The sequence below is a fragment of the Ambystoma mexicanum genome, chromosome 6p (assembly GCF_040938575.1).
Source record: "Ambystoma mexicanum isolate Mex_15411 chromosome 6p, UKY_AmexF1_1, whole genome shotgun sequence".
Lineage (NCBI taxonomy): Eukaryota > Metazoa > Chordata > Amphibia > Caudata > Ambystomatidae > Ambystoma > Ambystoma mexicanum.
In genome coordinates this window covers 1511444928-1511459658 of record NC_090935.1, presented here as the reverse complement: position 1 = coordinate 1511459658, position 14731 = coordinate 1511444928, and the positions used below count along the sequence as shown (strand labels likewise).

The window sequence follows — 14731 nt, the reverse complement described above, 5'->3', positions numbered from 1 at the left end:
TCTATTGTTTCCACAAAATAGTGATTGAATGCATCTGTCTGAGCTTGTGAGGCTTCTGGTGCCGCTGATGCACTCCCAGGATTCGCTAGCTGGGAGATCACTGCATACAATTCACGTGGTCTATTCATCACCTTATCAATTTTTTTTGTTATAAAATCGGTTTTTGCTTCGAACACTGCTCTCCTATAGATTTTTCTAAGGCCCTTGACACGTTCCAAATTCAGCACACTGTGGTTTTTAGTCTTATAGTTATAGAGGGAATTGAGTGAACCTGGTGTTTAGAATGTCTTAGGTGCAGCAAACTGCAATGTTTACATTTGTAATTGTTTAGACACTGTGCTCACCTTGTATATGTGTGTTTGGAACAGTGTGGGCACAGGACCCCACTCCTAGTTTATCGTCGCTGGTTTCTCAAAGGCACAGGAAGTTGGAGAGTGGGGAGTGACATTGGGATATCCTCTACATAAGTCCAGGTAGCGCATTACTCTGCTTGTGGGTGCCCTCGAATCCAAATTCTTCCACGCTTTGTACATCACTCATCTAATGTGACTTTGTCACGGCATAGATGGAGAAGTGTTGACAAACCCTCCTTGAACAGCAAAAAATTCAGAAGCATGGTGGCCCCAAAAGGTAAACCACTGTCTTGAAATCTTGAACTGGTTCTAAAAAAAACAAAGTCCTGTTATTTATGATCGGATTCTCCCTTATTCCTGCTGTTTTTCCATGAATATGTATTGTCTAAACCTGGGCCCACTGGGTTAAAAAACGGGTTTGGCAGCACTCTATAGCCATAATTTGTTGACTTTGTGATGTAGGAATTGAAGCTAGTTCCGCTGCAAATTGGTTTGGCTGCACCTTGAAGTCTAGCTGCAACAGCTAGATTACCCCTAACAACTATGGCTCCCCTTTGAGCATTCATTTTTTTTGGGGGATAAATATGTGCTCCTTGTTTCGGAAAGTTTTGAAGGCAGAGCCTGTAGGTCCTGTGGAAGAAGCAGAGGAGTGGAGGTGAACCACTAGAAACAACTCACTGATGCATATACCTGGTATGAGTGGGTTCTGTATGAGTGTTGCAGTGAAGGTGTTTCTGAAGCAGCCTCTTGCGGGTCCTCTTCCTCTATTGTAGTTGCGCCCTCATTGACCACATTCTCTCCAGATGACTGAGGAGTATGAAAAAGCATTTACCATGAGGCATAGGTAACAATAAGAGTTCCTGAGTCATAAGGTAATTAGAATTATTGATGAGCACAAGATTTGGAAGATAAGCCTAAGAAAACGTGTCTGGTTTGTGGGTGCGCTCATGGCTTTTCTTTTCTGGATCTGTGAACTTTTTATAATGATTTTCTCCAACCTTCTTTTTACTATCACGCATTTCATATTGAACAATGCAAACCATTGAATGCCCTTCTGGCCCTGTTTCAAGCTAAAGTAAATTAACAGTTGTGGTACAGGTGTATATTAAAGGGAAATGGTAGGAAACAGGTTTCTATCCTTTTTGCATGATTTTTGCACTTATCAACCTGATGCTTTACGTACTAGTGCACATTTCCACATAATGAAAACCATAGTTATCTCTTGAGCAGGAGGGTGAATTTCAAGTTGCAAGCTACTAGCCATCTATAAAAAGTAACTTGCCACCTAGTTACTATACATGGAGAACACATACCATTTCTTAATTCACAAGAGTTAATTATCATTGACTAGTGCAAATGTAGCTTCCTGCCTTGGGTAACCTATAAAACGTTGAGAGCTTTGCAAAGAATGCCATGAATGATTTGACACGAATTGCTCATTACCCTCCAGAGACAACCTCTTTTGTTTTAATGGTTTACTTTGGAGAAAGACCGATTCGTAGCTCAAGTTCACATATTTCACATTTGTTGAACGTAGGCGATTCATTTTATACACCCAACATCACCTGCTGCCAATGGAGGTTGTGGCCAAGACTAAAACAACGGACACGTAATACCTTTTCGTGTGCTAACAAACAATTGATGGTTGTAGAATTTAATTTTGAAAAACTTACCTGAACAGTAGTCGCCAATTGGGACATTACGATTATTTACATCTAATGTAATGTATTTATAGGACTTGCATGTTGTTTTGATTCCATCCAAAGGAATGGCCACCTTCAGGTATACTTAGAGCTGGGAGGAGAATTTGTGATTTAAATTGCGTTAATTTATTTCATGCTGCAAATAGTTCACAGATGTATTTTTAATACCGTACATGGAGTTATTTTGTTTTTGAATTTCTTGAATTTCAAATGTACCTTTGCATGAACGTGTTTATCTTTAGCCATACAATGTGTTTCCTTAATTGATCATCTTCAGAAAAAGCTGTCTGGCCACCCAAACATTGTCCAGTTTTGCTCTGCAGCATCCATAGGGAAGGAAGAGTCTGACACTGGCCAGGGAGAGTTTCTTCTTCTTACCGAGCTTTGCAAAGGTAGCTATGTAATTTAAAAAGAAGACTCTAATAATTAATGGGGAAATTCATTGTTGAATGACTAAGTAATTTGATTACATATCAATATAGACTGTTTTTATTCTTCTTTCCTAATACTTTGGTTGGCACATATTTTTTCATGAGTTTCCAGATTGAGCAACACTTACATCATTAATAAACAATAAAACCGTTCTCATACATCACTAGTTTCGAGCATAGGGTAGGCAAGGCTAACCTCTGAACTGTCCTTAATGTTCATTTTGATATATAGCTTTCATCAAAAGTGCATTGTTTGGTTGTCAGTCTATGGAAAATGGATTTTACATTTTGGATCACCAAAAATCGATGGGTGTGTCATTGCTAATTTCTGTGGGAAGCCCTCGATATAATACTGTGTTAGTATGTCTTAGCTGTTGCAATAGGGGTGTTGTGGGTGGGGGGAATTTGCAACTTGCTTCTACCACGAAAGGGACAGTCCGTCTCAAACTGCCAAGTCAGAACCCTTATACACAGCAACAAAAAACAACCTACCCCATTCCTGTATATTCCTTGCTGGGAGTCACTAGAGAAACGTAACTTGGGCGGTCCCCAGAACAAAATTGACATCATCTGACTTAGTCTTCCGTTGTGCTAGAAACCTGTTGAATGGAGTTTTTACACAACAGTAGTACTCTGGAGCCTATTGAGCATTTACTTAAGACATGTTTTCACTGATTTACTGCCGATGTTTCTCTGCCAGTAGCCACATAGATGTGGCCAGCTGCTACTGCCACAAATAAGTGCCCTTGCACCACTGCACTACTAGTGGGAGACCAAGCAGGAGGTTAGTTTCCTCTGCGTGACTGGAGAGGCACCTGCCTGCCCTGTTTTTCATTAGTTACCTGTTGTAGCAGCGGGTGTTGGTTGAAAATAGAGCTTTAAGTCGCCACCTGACATCTCCAACCTTGAAGAACCTGTTACCAAGGAAATTATTGTTGCTGGCAGACATTTGATGTTTCATGTACTGGCTAAAGTAAAAGGGGCACTCTAGTTTGATCGTTGCAGTCCTGTACCCTGAACCCTCATATTCAGTTCTGAATCAGTGCTAAGAAATAATGTAATGTTTCTCTTCGCACAACCCAAAACAAGTCCCTGGTGAGATGGCATGGACCATAGGTCATTGCTGAGGTGGTATCCCACCTGACTTACCAAGTCAAATGAGCAGACAGGAGGAAACCTTTGAAAATGTGCAGTGGCCAAAAACCAATTTGTGATATCTGGGTTTGTGAGCCCTCTGAAGGATGGTGCTGGCCTCAAGATCGCAATTTCAGCAAGAGGCAAACTCATGGAATCCTGACGTTTTTAAAAGACCATTGTGGTCCGCTGTCTTATCTGGGTCTGGCCCGATGCTGCATTGCAACAAGGGGTTTATTGCAGCCATCTTTGGGTCGTCCTATCTAATGCTTGTATCAGGTAGGCCCCTGGGAAGAGAAATTTGCCCCCTGAAATAGAGAAAATATATATTTTAAAACTTGTTTCAGCTGCCAGGTTGAAGTCTGGAGCCCACTGCAGAGATAAACTGATTTAATCCCGCTATCATACCTGTCTAGTCCTGAGTGGCCTGGGTTACGGCTCACAGGACACCAGTGCCCCCCCCCTCTCCCCCCCTGAGTACAAATGGGTTCGCAGACTCTGGGCTACTTTGTGCAGCTTGGCAGCACCCACAGAACAGGCATAGTTGCCAACTACTTATATCTGGTATCTCTGGGGTGCTTGACCAAAAGGGAATCTCCTATAGTCCCTAAAGGAAAAGCCTTCTGCCTTGCCCAGAGCACCACCAAGCCACCCGTAGTGGGTATTGGCCCTTATATGCAGCCTTGGGCAGCTGTTGCATCAGTTGGGCCATGGGTATGGGCAGAAGCTGAATACTCAAGTCTGCAACCGCGGCCAGTATCATTTTAGTTCTCTCTGAAGTGGCCACTAATCCAGCCTTGGGCCACAACCAGTTGTGACCAGCTGGGGGCATGGCTGAATCCTAAATGGCATGAACTGGCGAAGATCTGCATCCTTGGATAGTGGACCACGTGCCCTCTAAAGTGGCACCCGGCAATAGCATGCGTCCAGACACTAGCTCCAATGACATGAGCAAGAACTTCGGACACGCTCTGTGCTCGTACAAAAATGGCTGCTGGGCATGGACTGTGGCCACTGTACCAAGGCATTGCTTTTGGCCATGTTCCTAGCCATACAAAGCCACAGAAAGTGTGCCTGGCCATATGCAGGTTACAACACCTGGAGCAGAGACTTTGGTGTAGCTCATGTAGCTGCTTGGTGTCCTCATGGCCCATCCAGTAACTAACAGATTGTTTGGCTTTACTGTCCATTTTGTAATTTTCTCAATGGAGAAACCCCAAAAGCCTAACACCATAACAATGTATACATATTTGTAGGGTGGGTCTGGCAGGACCCCACTTATGCAACTAGCAATAGTATCCCTCGCAAAAATGTCGCTCCCACACCCCCAGCAACCAACCAGATTCACTTTCTTTCCGTGCTCATTTAGTTGTCCCTTGCTTCGTCTGCAGACCTTGGGTCCAGGTCCACGCACAAGGGAGCCTGTCAACGTGGACTCTGGTATTTCATGAAATGGCTTAAGACGCACAAAGAGGTCACTGGGCCTGAACGCTTTTTTCCACAGTGCAGATGTGGGGCAACTTGATATGGCTCGCAACCATGACCATGCTATGGGCCAAGACAGCCAGCGTGAAAACTGTCCCCACTTCCATTGATGAAACCACATTAATAGGCTCAATGTCTAGAGGGAAAACTAGCACTATTTGAAAACGTGCACCTGAGAGGCTCGTCTGTCAACAGCAGTACATGGGGTGATAATTTCCCCCAGGGTTACCTGCTTGCAAGTACAAAGACTTTGTGGTTCCTTGATGCCTACCCTGATTTCTTCGCCAACAAAACCAGGAAGAGTGTGAATGACTTTCCATGAAATCAAAACTCCACCAGGGACGGTAATCTGACAAAGCCCTACAGGCCAGCAGTAGCCCAGAAGAGAATTGCTAATGAGGAGTTGAAGAAAATGTTAGACCTGGGTCCTGTCAAAGGTCTTGCAGTGATTTGGTCTTCCTCTATTGTGCGCTTTCCTAAACCCTATGTAATGTTACTCTTTTGTATCAACTTAAGAAGATTAAATGAAGTGTGTGAATTTGATGCCCAACCAATGTCTTTCATCAACAAGCTTGTGAAGGCACTGGGAAACGCCAAGTGTATGTCCACCTTAGACCTTACTCTGGGATATTGGCAAGTGCCATGTGACCTGGAAGCCAAGAAAAAAACCTTAAATCACGACCCCAGACTGACTCCTTTAGTTCACGGTGCTTCCCTTTGGCTTGCATGGTTCCCCAGCCATTTTCCAGATGTTGATGGATATGGTCTTGGAACGTTCTGAGGTTTTCCAGGAAACTACGTAGATGACATTGTTTTTCATAGCGAGACTCCAACATCTGTATGGCATCTGCAAATGCCTAAGGAAAGCGTGACTCACAGCCAACCTTCCAGAACACCAACTGGCTCAGGAATCTGTGAAGTATCTAGGATTCCAAGTGGGGAACAGCCTGTTAATGACCCTTAACAGCAATGTAGAAGCCACCAAAAGGCCAAAAAGACATTTGATCCCCCCCTATGGGTGGTGGGCTACTACAGTCCCCCAATTACAAACGTCATCACTTACGACACGCTTAACTCTGAAAATCCCAACTCAACCCCATCTGTTGGGACAGTGAAACATAGAATGCTTTTGAAGAACTGAAAGCCAGGTTCTGCAATAGCTCACTACTAACTTTGCCAGACTACCCAAGAGAATTCATCTTGCAGGCTGATGTTTTCTTGGTTGGGCTAGGGGCGGTTCTCCCACAAGTCAAGGATGGGGAAGCGAAACCTATCCTTTACATCAGTGGAAAGTTATTTCCCTGGAAGAGGAACTATCCCCTCAAGTTGTCTAGCATTGGTTTAGTCTTGATGGCTTGCAACAAGGATACCAACCTCAGAATCCGAAGGTTGTTTCTGGCATTACAGCTACTTTCTTTCACCATTCCCTTCCATATCGCATCCAAAATAAACCATCCTTCTCCATCTTCAAAAAACTCTTACAAACATGGTTATTTGACAAATATGCATAGCTTGTACTTGCCTTGCTCCTCCTGTTTTTTTGCTGCAACCACTTACCTTGTACAAGTGGCACGAAACCTCCGGGTTTGGGCGCTATATCAAATGTAATACATAAAATGGAGCATAGGGCTGGAAAAGGCTAGTGTGGATTATTTTAATCTAGATATCCCCAGATAGCGAGAAATGCCACCCAGAAGTGGAACTTGGAAGGAAAGGGTGGAAGTATCTGAAAGGGTTGGGGTGCTTGACAGTCATAGGGGATACACAGGGTCGGACTGGGACAAGAAATAGGCCCGGTGTCCCAAAAGAAAGTGGCCACCCCTCAGCTCAAAAAAGTGGCCCACACCTCGCTTCCTGACCCTTGACATCTGATGACATCACTGGAAGTGATGTCCCACGATGAAACACGACTTTTCACCCCTTGACAAAACAGGAAGTGGCATCAAATGACATTGTTCCTAAGTACACTACGAAAAATATGGTTATGATTTCACTAATGTGATATATATTTCATACAAGAATGGATCACCATATGCATCATTAATATCTGTGTGTATAGATCCATATTGTCAAATTACTGTGAATCCAAGCAGACGTCTAGGGCCAAATTACAATATGTTATTGTATAGCACTTACGCTTAAGCTCTATTTTATAGAATAAATGTACATACAAGTCACCCAACCTGTGTTGGTACTCATTTATCGACCTTAGAAGGATGAAAGGCTTTTTTGAAAGAAAAATAAAATTGAAGAGAAAAAAGGATTTTTTTCACTTTTATTTCTCCAAACCGGCCAAGGCATGGCCAGAAACCGGCCTCCACTCCCCAGGGATGATTTCGGCCCAGCCACGGGCCGAAAGGCCGAGGGGACAATCCGACCCTGGGGATACAGACCCCCCTCCCTACTTGAGTAGAAGACCTACCAGGGTATACACCAGAGCTGGTCCAACCCATAGGTGGGGTTGAGAGACTTGAGATAGCCCCAGTACCTGAACTCTCTAGATTTTCGCTGAATGTGGACCTTGGTACCATTGTTGTTCACCCAATACCTTACGACCATGTTGTTGGCCTGAGTTTTCTGTTTTGTGTCAGAACCGCAAGATCCATGTTGTAAGGTGGCGGCAGAAGGAAGACAATTCATCACAGCAAGAACGAAATGCCCAAAAAACTCAAACGTGAACAAACCACAAAATCCAAATAAATAGATGTGCACGAAAAGGGGACCGGGCTGAAGGGGATTTTAAAAGCTGTGCCATATTGACCCAACCGCGGGAAAAAGGGCAGACTTGGCAGACTTGGATTAGCCCACAGTCGGATGAGACACTGGACCACTGGACCAATGGGGAGGTGGGAAGGAAGGGAGGGAGGAGAGAAGCAATGAAACAGGATGTCGTGGGTATAAAAGATCAGTAGACGTGGGACAGAGCAAAAGGTGTTGTGGTGAGGTCCGGTTGTATGGAGGTAAACCAAGAGGCCAGGAGGACGTGTCGAGGGAAAACCTGTTAGTTCAAAACATATTGTAAGAGTATTGAAGAAGGAAATTGTCATGTTTGGTGCTAAAGAGTTTTATTAAATAATAAAGCAAGGAGAAAAACGATGTTTCCCTAGTCCTAAGAGGGGTTTATCTGCTTCAGCTAAAGTTCTAAGGTGTCTGTCAGGATGTCTATTAAAGTAAGTGTCCACCGTCCTGGGTCAAGACAATCTTACTTCTGTCCCTTACACTATAAACTAAAGAATAAAGCTGTTTTTTTCTAGTCCCAGAATAATGCCTCAGCCTGGGGGAATGACTCCCTTCCCCAGGCCACAAAGTTTCAAACAATATTTATTTCATGAGCCAGGAGAATGCCTCCCTTCTCCAATATTTGCTTCTCCTGGTGTTCATTCTCAAATAGCCCGGAGCAATGACTCCCTTTGCCCAGGCCTGTTAGACCTTCCTCCTGGTTAGTTACCAGGAGAATGGCTTCCCTTCCCCTGGTCTTCTCTTCATTAGGTTTCACAACTACAACACCCAATGAGTGTTTAGGAGGGTCCATGACTGGCTTCTCTTCTTTGATTTGGCCCACATGGTTCACTTTCCTGCCATGTACTGCCACGAGGAAGGTGATTCGTATCACTCTGGTTTTGGGTCCCTGACCCTGGTTTCTCTTCTCTTTATGTCCCCATGGCTGCCTTGCTTGCAAAGTACTGACGCAAGAGGTATAGTCCTGCTGGTTATATCCATACAGAGTTTTTGCCTCCTGTACCTTTCAGCCCCTACTGGTCACTGCGGCTCTCCCGTTACCATGCCTGTTCCGGGATGCGCGATCGGTTCTTCTTGTACTCTGTACGTTGCATGGCATTGCCGTGTCTTGGTGCCTTCACCTCATGGATCTCCTTGGATCGACGGCATGGACGCTGCCTCTTGCGCTCACTTTACCTTCTGCCATCCTCCCGTTACCATCTGGACGCCATTTAGTATAGTTTATTTGCTTATATAGCGCACCTAACCCGAGGGTACCTGGGTGCTTTTTTTTTTCTTATGAAAACAACAAAAGTTACAGGCATGTGATACAGTACTCTGTCCATTCTAATGAAAACAGCAATGGTTACAAGCATGAGGTACAAAGAGCATTGAGCAAAGGAGTCCCGTTGCCGTCCTGCCTCCAGGAGTGGACTGCTCTCGGCTCAGTCCTGGCCTTCTCCGCTTCTCCTTCGTGCTTCCTGGGTTCACGGTCTCTCATCCTTGTTGGCTATGTCTTCCTGATGGGTAGTATTTCTTTGGTTGTTTTTCTGGCAGAGGAACCACACCTCCGCAGAAACCAAAACTGCTGCAGTTCCTTCTCAGTATTGCTCTTCATTGTTTCTGCGTCCTACCTCATCCGAGTACTTGGATTACCTATGTTCCTGATGTTCTTCCTTGTCTAAGTACTTTGTCAGAATCTTGAGGTAGTCTGCCTTAGAATAGTGCATAGGTTTACTGTCTAAAAAAGAGGCCAGCAGAAGCTAGAGGGTGTGGGAGGTGTGATGTTCTTGGCTATATCCTAGATGGTCGTCCTTCCAAAATGGTCTGAAATAATTTTGAGTTTTTGCATGTCTTGTGGTCTCTTATAAAAAAACAATGTTTCAAAAGATGCAGATTTCATAACCTACACAAGGCCAGTGGTCCAAAGGGTGTGCAGTGTGCTGTAAAACAAACCTTTTTTTTTGGCACTAGCTAACCTGGTTTTGTTTGCCGGTAGATCTGTGGCTCTGCTTGTTAGCATGGGGTGGGGGGTAGGGCTGGGTTTTGGACTTGGCTTAGCCTAGCTACATCCAGTTGATCAGGCTATGATCTAGTTGGAAATCTATTAGTAGCCTGCGGACCCATCTGGGCCATGCAGAGTGGCAGGTCAACCTGCTGGTGGGACAGAGTTCTCATGTTGGCCAGCTTAACCCGAGGCATGGTCATGGCTGCGGCCCAGATCAAGTTGTCACACAACTGCACTGTGGACAAAGTCAGGCCCAGTGACCACTTTCTGTGATTTGGGCCATTTCATGGGATAGATGGGCCGGGTCAGTAGGCTCTCTTCTGCGCTGAGCTGGAGCCCAAGTCTGCAAATGAAGCAAGGGAAGGCTTAATGGGCACAGAAAGAGTGAATCTGGTTACTTGCATATTTTGTTTGCGTTTTGTTTTTTTACTGTGGTCTTAGTTGGCATTTTTTCCAAGTTGTTTACAACAAACCACAACACTTTATAACATCAACTGTTTTTTTATCCTCCCACCCCTCTCCCCCTATAAACAGTCTCTTAGCACTGGTTACAATAAACACCATCATGTATAGGTTGAACTGACAGGAGTTCTTCATACATTACTTCATACCCCGGTGTCACAGGAAGGGCTCTGTGAAACCCAGCGCCCTCCCCACCCCTCTAACTTTTCCTTCAGAGTTATTCCCCTCAACCACTGCTGATTCGTCCTTTGTTATCTTCAACCCATTTCTCGTCCCACAAGATCCCCACTACCTTCTACATCCCATCTGGCCATCAGATCACCCCATTCCTCCTGAAATAACCCCAACCGGTCATTCACTATAGCTGTCCTCTTTTCCATGATTACCATGTCCTGAAATTTCTTTTCCCAGTCTGGTCTTGTACAGGTGAACTCCCCCTACCTCCTCTGAGCCATTGTAACTCGGGCTGCACTCAGCATTGTCTCTAGAGGCCTAGTCCTTCTGGGTTTCGACCTGTAATCGGGTAGGAGCCCGAAACCTATCTGAAGGGGGTCCAACTCTAAACTTTACCTGGAAACCACTTTGATCCAGTTCAGGACCTCCGCCCAAAACACTTTATTTCTCGGACATCCCCACAACATGTGTGAGGAAAAACCCCACCTGGCCACACCTTCTAGGACAATTGGGAGAAGTCTGGGGGAACATCTTAGACAGCTTAAGGGGGTCTTTATACCACCCCTAGAGAAGCTTGAAGTGATGTTCCTTTGTGGCCGTGAACAGGTTCCTGTGAAAGGCTATCTTATATATCTGATCCCATTCTTCCTCCCCTATTTCCTGTTCTGCAAGTTCTTTCCAAGGTTTACATTTCTGACTACACCCACCCCACCCCTGAACTCCGCTGCGATCAGCGTCTTATAAAGCTGTAAACCATCCCTTTCCTACCTGTGGCTGAGTTCAGTGCCTTCTCGAAAGCCGTAAGCTCCCTAGATAGTAGCTCCTTCCACTTGGGATCCGTAAGAATCCCCTTTTGTCTCAGGTAATCGAAGATCTAGATCCTTACCGTTGGCATGCCATCCTGCAAAACCTCTATGGAGAGGCCCTGATGGAAAAGCTGGCCTGCATGCTCAACCCCCTGTCCGACCATTTCTGTGAAAATGTAAAATTCTGCCCGTCAAGGCCTATATGCGGGACCCAGACCGAGGTTAGAGGCGAGGGCCATGTAGACAAGGCAGCAGTTGCTTTCCCATACTAACATATTGCCCAAAGGGCTCCCAGGGTTGGGTGATTCCTCAGACTAAGTGGAATATCTTTTGGTGGTGCCCAGAGCTAGTCTCTCACCTTTCTAGGGTGCGCCTCTAGGTCTTCGAAAAACATCAGTAAGTCCTCTGATCCTCCCTCATGTGTTCAAACATAGCCCTCCGCTGTGAAGTCCGATAGCATTCCTGGAGGTCAGGGAGGCTGAATTCGCCCTTGTTCCTTGGACGAGTCAGAGTCAACCTTTTTAATTCTAATTACTTTGTTTCCCCAAATGAACCTGGACACTACTGCATTGAGGTCGCTAAAGAATCCCTCTGGGAGGACAACCGGGAGTGACCTAGAGCACTAAAGAAGGTGTGGTAAGACATACATTTTTATCGGTCATTCGACCATACCACAACAGGGCAGATGACTCCCACGGTTATTCCAGTAGAGGGGTGAAGTTACATTTGCATAAGCTCGACTAAGTCTTTCGTCAGGTATACCCCCAGGAACTTGATGCTACTCCCTTCCACTTTCATCCTACAAAGCCTCGTCAGAGTCTAGGCTTGACTGCCCCTTGCACACTGACATCACCCTGGATTTATCCGCATTGATTTTCATCCCCGTAAATTCTCCAAATCGACAGATCTGATTGATCAGCTCAGATAGGGAAGTGTGTATCTCAGATATGTAGGCTAAAATATTGTATGCAAAGAGTGATAGCTTGAATTCCGTTCCCCCTCGAAAGATCCCTTTAATCTTCTGGTTAGACCTAATGGAAATGGCCAAAGCATACAGCAATGGGGAGACTGGGCAAAGGGGCTTTGTATAGGGCTGCCACACAGTTTCTGAAGTTCGGTCCTGTTAGGGAGAATTCTCTCTATAGGCTGATTTTTCTAACCTAGTGAGTCCCCCAGCAGCTTTGCTGGATTTCTGGAGTTCGTTTTTTTCTCCTGCCCAGAGTGAGACTCTTTTTCTCCCACTCTTGGACATGATTTATGGTGTTCCTTTGACTGTTAATGTGTTTTATGGGCTATGGGGTCCTTTACTCCATAGGGTCTCATGTGTTTTTACTAGGTGTGTTACACAGCACCCTCCGTGCAGTAACACAGGGGTGTCATAGTGGCACCCCACCATAGACTCCATACCCTGGGACTGACTACTGTCTCCCAGGGCATGCAAAGTCACCATTGGCTTTACTAGTCCCAAATTATTAACAGAAACCAGTACAAACCATCATATTGTGGACGTACTGGTCGGGGCAATTCGATTGCCCCGGGGTCTGTTAGTCGAGGGGCCACGTCTCCATCCCCCGGATCGAGTTTTGGCTGGTTGCAGTGGATACTACTTTTTTATATTCGACCGCAAATATATTACTATGGGATTTTCCCATTGTTCGAGGCTACCAACTTTAATTATTTAATTCTCATAGCCTCGAACATACCGCCGGTTTATTTAATTAATATTAATTCGCCGGTTGGTATTTTTTGCCAGGACTCGATTCTGAAATGGCGTTTGTGTTCTCTTCTGTGACTCCAACCCAAGTCGAGCCCTTTGTTCCACTTTTTGGCGGGCTTCTCCACAGAAGCCTCCAAAAGTGGTGCCACTCTGTCTGGGTACCACAGGGGGTGTGGTAGGGGGTTTAGGCACCCTGGACTGAGTTACCTTGGTAACTCAAGTCGCACTCTTGTGTGATTGGCCCACCACTTAGCATGTTTGATTGACAGCTAGGCTGAGTGAATGGGGGTATGCTGCATAAAAGCAGGGCTTTGGGGACTGGAACTTCAGAAGTCGCCACAGGACCCGAGAATCCGACGAGGGAGAAGCTGAGCCGACCTACCACGACTACACCACCGGTGGAGCCCTGCGGAACCGACTCACCACTTCCCGACGACAGAGAAGATCTCCCGGCTGGAGAGGCTTCTTCCCCTGACTGGTGGGCACAACCAGTTTACCTTCTTCTCTTCGCACCCCCGGCCAAGCCCTCTATCAAAACTGTCGCGGCGGCCCTGGCTCAGCCTGTGGAGGCTACACCAGTGGTGGCGACTTCGGGGCTCAGAGTCTCCCTGCCACCTCGGAGGGAGTCCTCTTTTGTGCCCATCGATAGGACCCCCGTGAAATCCCCCGTGGGGAAGAAAAAGGGGGGGCAGGGCGTCGTCGTAGATTCGGCCTCAACCTCGGAGGAGGAGCTGGTCGAGGTCTTAAGCCACGGCCTCGGCGTGGAAGAAGACCGGCCCGTCGGGATGGATCCCGACGCAGGTGACGACGACATCGTCGAGGGTACCGACGGGGCCCCTGATCGCCTGTCGGATTCCCCTCTGCCAGCGCCGCGAGACAACTCGGCGGCCATTTTGTTGGCTATACAGTCCTTATGCTCAGAGATGAGGACGAGACTACCGTTGCCGACGGAACCTCTCCCGTCGGGGGACCCAGAACCGGGACCTTCTGGTGTTCCCCCTACCAAGAAAAGAAGGATCCACCCTCCGCCTCCTTTTCAGCCGTCGCGCCCCTTCCAGCCCTCCTCCCCGTCCACCCGAGGGGATGATACGGGGACTGACACGGCAGCGACGGGTACGGACGACGAGGTATACGACGAGGATGTACCGTCGTCGCCTCCCACCAGGGCTTCTCCGCCCGACGAGATTGGATCGTTCCACTCCATGATCACCAGGGCATCCAAGCTTTTCGAACTCTGCCCTGAGGAGAAGAAGAAGGAAGGTTTCCTTTATCAGCGGCGCGAGGCCAAGAGGAAGACGGTCCTCGCAGTGCCTCTATTGGACGACATTTGGGATGAGGGCCTCACCCTCCTGTGGGATGTATTTACCCATGCATCCGAGCCCTACCTCAAAACTGTGCAGTACTGACATGGAAAACATCATGATGGCCAGAGCTTCCCAGAAAATGCACAGGGAAATGCATGAAGAATAGGCTGCCACTCATTTTTGCCGATGTTATGGGCACAGAAGGGCACTGCCTAAAAACCCCATTGGACTACCCACACAGTAGCCTGAAACCATTGGGAATGGAAATGCTGATTGCCAAAAGCCACCTAGAACTGTTGGGAATTCATTTTCTTAAATCCCAAAAAGGGGTGCAGTACCAGTACTCACCACTATCCAAAAGCCGGCGTTTTAAAACAACACCAGATTTTACTTTTTGCAAAACTGAATAAATGAACCCAAAACATGCCAAAGAAAG

General features: G+C 46.4%; 1 protein-coding gene across 1 annotated transcript in view; it reads left to right on the top strand.

Annotated features, from left to right (window-relative positions):
* The window catches only part of GAK (cyclin G associated kinase), a 2243070-nt gene that overhangs the window by 174432 nt on the left and 2053907 nt on the right, over positions 1-14731 (top strand). The window contains exon 4 of the mRNA XM_069626358.1: positions 2334-2448. Within this exon, the coding sequence (XP_069482459.1) occupies positions 2334-2448 (115 nt within the window). The remainder of the gene's footprint in view (positions 1-2333; positions 2449-14731) is intronic.